The sequence below is a fragment of the Coenobita brevimanus genome, chromosome 62 (genome assembly GCF_032717465.1).
Source record: "Coenobita brevimanus isolate Jiangsu-jjx chromosome 62, ASM3271746v2, whole genome shotgun sequence".
In the NCBI taxonomy this organism is placed as follows: domain Eukaryota; kingdom Metazoa; phylum Arthropoda; class Malacostraca; order Decapoda; family Coenobitidae; genus Coenobita; species Coenobita brevimanus.
In genome coordinates this window covers 31,305,717-31,309,630 of record NC_137015.1, presented here as the reverse complement: position 1 = coordinate 31,309,630, position 3,914 = coordinate 31,305,717, and the positions used below count along the sequence as shown (strand labels likewise).

Genomic DNA, 3,914 nt, shown 5'->3' with positions numbered 1-3,914 from the left:
ACGCTCATGGGGTCAAGTCTCTATTTCTCAGTAAGTCACATTTTGCTTTAAACTTGTTTAAGTTTTTAGACTGGACAATCTCTTTGTCCAGGCTAATCCACAGGTCTATGCATCTATAAGGAAAACTATATTTCTTGATATCATTCAAGCAGCTTGGGTTCTTCAGTTTCATTCCGTGTCCTCTTGTTACTCTCGTATCTCATACAAACAGATCTTCTCTGTCAATTTTATCTATTCCCATCATAGTCCTGAACACTGCCATCATATTGCCCCTCTCTCTCCTTTTTTCTAAGGAAGGCAAATTCAGCTTTTCCAGTCTCTCTCTGTATGACAGAACTGCCAGACTGGGGACCATCTTGGTTGCTGTTCTTAGTATTCTCTCAATCTTGTTTATATCTTTCTTTTTGTGTGGGGACCACACTACTGCTGCATACTCTAACCTGCGGCAGATCATGGCCACTATCAATTTTTTCATCATCTCCTCATCCATGTAATGAAATGGTATTCATATGTTGTGTGTGTGTAATTCACCGGGTCGGTCATGATCACTTGATAGTCGTGATCGTCAGCTTTTACCCTCCCGGAAGGGAGCTGAGAGCTCATATAGTCCGATCTAAGGGCAAGGCTCTGACCTTCACACACGCACACACCTGTCCCCTTGCTCAAGGGGGACAGTAACCACCCACATCGTCAGTGAAACTTTTCGCAACCTGAGCGGGGCGCAAACTCCCGTCCACCAGTTGGCAAACGAGAATGTTATCACTGCACCAGCGAGCAGTGTGTGTGTGTGTGTGTGTGTGTGTGTGTGTGTGTGTGTGTGTGTGTGTGTGTGTGAGACAATTTTCTTGTGAACCAATTAAAATCTCCATGGACCACTAGTTACACACCACTGTACAATATTATGCCTGGGAGGAACTTTTGAGATGATACAGTACTTTTTTATTAACCCCTAAAACGCGGATCGTCGCGTTTGCGACGCTCGGCCATAAGGGCAGGACGGCGGGTCGTCGCGTTTGCGATTTTAGTAAATTTTGAATAACCGCGGGCAAGCAGGCTCCAGCTGGTATTGTCTATCAGTACCACCACCCTCTAGCTACAACTAGCATACTTTACCTTTGTACTACTGACCTCAGTTGTTGCCAAATATCGCGTTTTCCCCCGTCCCCCCACCACCACGGCCCGGCCAGCCTGGCTGTGATACATGGCAGCGCTCTGAGCGCTCAGAACTGTAAATCTGCGATCTCCTCTCACAAGCAGTTTATGCTACTAGGAAACGCTTGTTTCCCCAGTTGTAACACTAGCTTTTTTCTCATGGTTTGCCTCTGTTTAGCGTCAGTTTACTGCAGGCTTTCAAAGTGAGATTATGGCGAGTTCTAGCTCTTCCCAGTCAGTGCAAGCGGCCGACAGGAACGAGAATAAAGTGGCGGACGTAAGGCAGAATAAAAAGCGCGCCGTGGTGATCTTTTGGGAAGTAATATGATTGAAAATAATGTAGTATACATGTTTTTAGCTGTGAAAATGGAAATGTTTGTTGAGTGACGGGAAGACCGCCGCCACAGTGCATGTCGGCCGTACGCTCCGTTGATTTTAGCCTTATTTTCAGTGCTTATTGTACAAATACGGATTCCTAACTACCTTTACGTTGTAGTATAAAGTTTACTGTGACAGAATGAGGCTGTGATAGAGGGGAAACCGGGTTGCTGGAGGTGTGAAAGTGAAGATTTGGTTACCCAACTTTGCAAGTCTCCACAAGTCCTTGGGTAATCAACGAAGGCTCAACATGTGGCTCAGGAGAAAGCTGAATGTAAGTACTATATGCCATAAAAATTTTAATGCTCTAGGGTTAATCTATGATTTTTGGCAAATATTTTCCCACAGGTACTCAGACCCCGCTACAACCCCGCCACAGCGGGGGGATCGGCCGTACACAGCCGCGTTTTAGGGGTTAACTGACACTAGTACCATATTTCACACCATTTTATACAGTACAGTGTAAGAAATTACATATGTACGGCCAGAATACTAAATTATATTAAACCATCAGATTCTACCATTTTAAAAAATGCAGAAAATTAATGTAAAAGCAACTAAAGGGCAGTACAGTTAATTAAACAACACCAAAATGCTGTCTGTCACTTAAGACACTAATTTTTCACTAAAGCTGGTTTATGGCAGCAACAATTTTTTTTTTTTTTTTTCCAAATCTGATGTACCTCTTCTAAGGCTGTACTCTACTAAAAAACTGTACAACAATATGCTGTATTGTCTGATACTGATGGTTATATTTATAATATAATGGCTACTAAGGCCCAACTTTAAAAGTATTGCTACTATGGCTACTGTTCATATCCAATTCAGTGTTAGTTGAAGCCAAAATATTTTGCAGTCTTGGTTAAATCTAGGCTACCCTGCCCCCCTCTATCCCAACACCACTGTCCCTTGTCTCACTTCCTCCTAATCCCTACCACTTTCCTAATATGTACCTCCCTGCCACCGACAGAGGAATATGACGACGGTGGCCGAGTTAAGCGAACCTGTGAGGAGGATGTAGCTGTCAACAAGTGTGAGGGGGCATGTGTTTCTAAGGTCCAGCCCTCAGTAAACACGCCATCAGGATTCCTCAAGGTATATGCAAGGATAGCCAGCATCCCTGTATGCTTTACCTGAAGTAGTACCTTATTTACCTAGCTACTGACACTGTACTTACTTGCCCACACATGCACACAGCCTTCTCTTCTTGCCTCTTTCCTGTCCACCTTTCTATATTCCTCTCTCCTTTCTTTCTCTTTACACATGACTGTTCATTCTCTCTCACCTACATGCCTTCTTGCATTTTTATTCTTGTTATACATCTTATTCTCCTGATTCCTGTTTTCTTCACTTTCCTTTTCTGTCTCCCCTGTTTCACTTCATCTCTCTCAATGTTCTTTTCACTTTTTTTACTCTCAACCTCACCACCATTTACAACACCGCGTGGTAACCGTATAACCAACCCATACGTATTCCCTATGTGCCAACAAGTGGGGTGGCAGAGAGTCAGTGCTCCTCCTTGTGACACAACTACACTAACTCAAAGACAAAAGGCCACCCCACATAGGATTATGACGTCTGGCTATAGATAGACAGACAGATACTGGCAACCATCAGTCAATTTGTATCCCGCCAAGTAAAACCGCTTAGGGAGGCTATCAGCCCCCCTCACTACGATGGTCTTTTTGTAATTTATTTTTGTTGTCATAAAATGATTTTATTTATCTCTAGACATTTTGAACTGGAAGGATGCAATATAACTTTCAAAAACAGCTTCACAATGAGGGGTTCTCCTAAGCTAAGTAAATTGTTTGGTGGTAACAAGACAAAAATACAAAAGTTATCATCGAAGTAAAGGGGTTAACAGTTCCATCATCACTCTCTCCAAGCCCCAATGTCACTTCATACTGGGGTTAACACTTCCTTATCACACTCTACAGGCTCCAGTGTCATTTCTGTTTCATTCCAAACAAGGTCCCAAATCCTCACCTCCTGCTCCTACCCTTTAGCACTGCCGCTGCTGTCGTGAAACGCACCTGAGGGCTCGGGAAGTGATGCTCTCTCACTGCTATGACCCAGATGGTGCCAGGATCACCGGTGACCGTGGTCAACTTTCTGTGAAACTAAGGGAACCCGCCGAATGTCAGTGCTTCAAATGTGGTGACTCAACACGCTAACTCACGCACCCTCTCCTTACACACTTAACCTGAACTTCAGCTTGCTGGACACAACACTAACTCATTCACCCCTGTGACAAATTTTTGGTTTGCTCCTGCTATCTCAGATGTTTTTATTCATTTTACAATAAACATTTTGAACAGGAAGGGTTAGATATAGCTTTCATTAACCCTTTCCCTTCAAGAGGTCTCTCCTAAGTTCAATAC

General features: G+C 43.5%; 1 protein-coding gene across 1 annotated transcript in view; it reads left to right on the top strand.

Annotated features, from left to right (window-relative positions):
* The window catches only part of Pburs (bursicon subunit partner of burs), a 34,912-nt gene extending 31,205 nt beyond the window's left edge, over positions 1–3,707 (top strand). Inside the window, exons 3-4 of the mRNA XM_080275625.1 lie at positions 2,501–2,625; positions 3,540–3,707. Of these exons, the coding sequence (XP_080131751.1) occupies positions 2,501–2,625; positions 3,540–3,707 (293 nt within the window). The remainder of the gene's footprint in view (positions 1–2,500; positions 2,626–3,539) is intronic.
* The last annotated feature ends 207 nt before the right edge of the window (positions 3,708–3,914 follow it).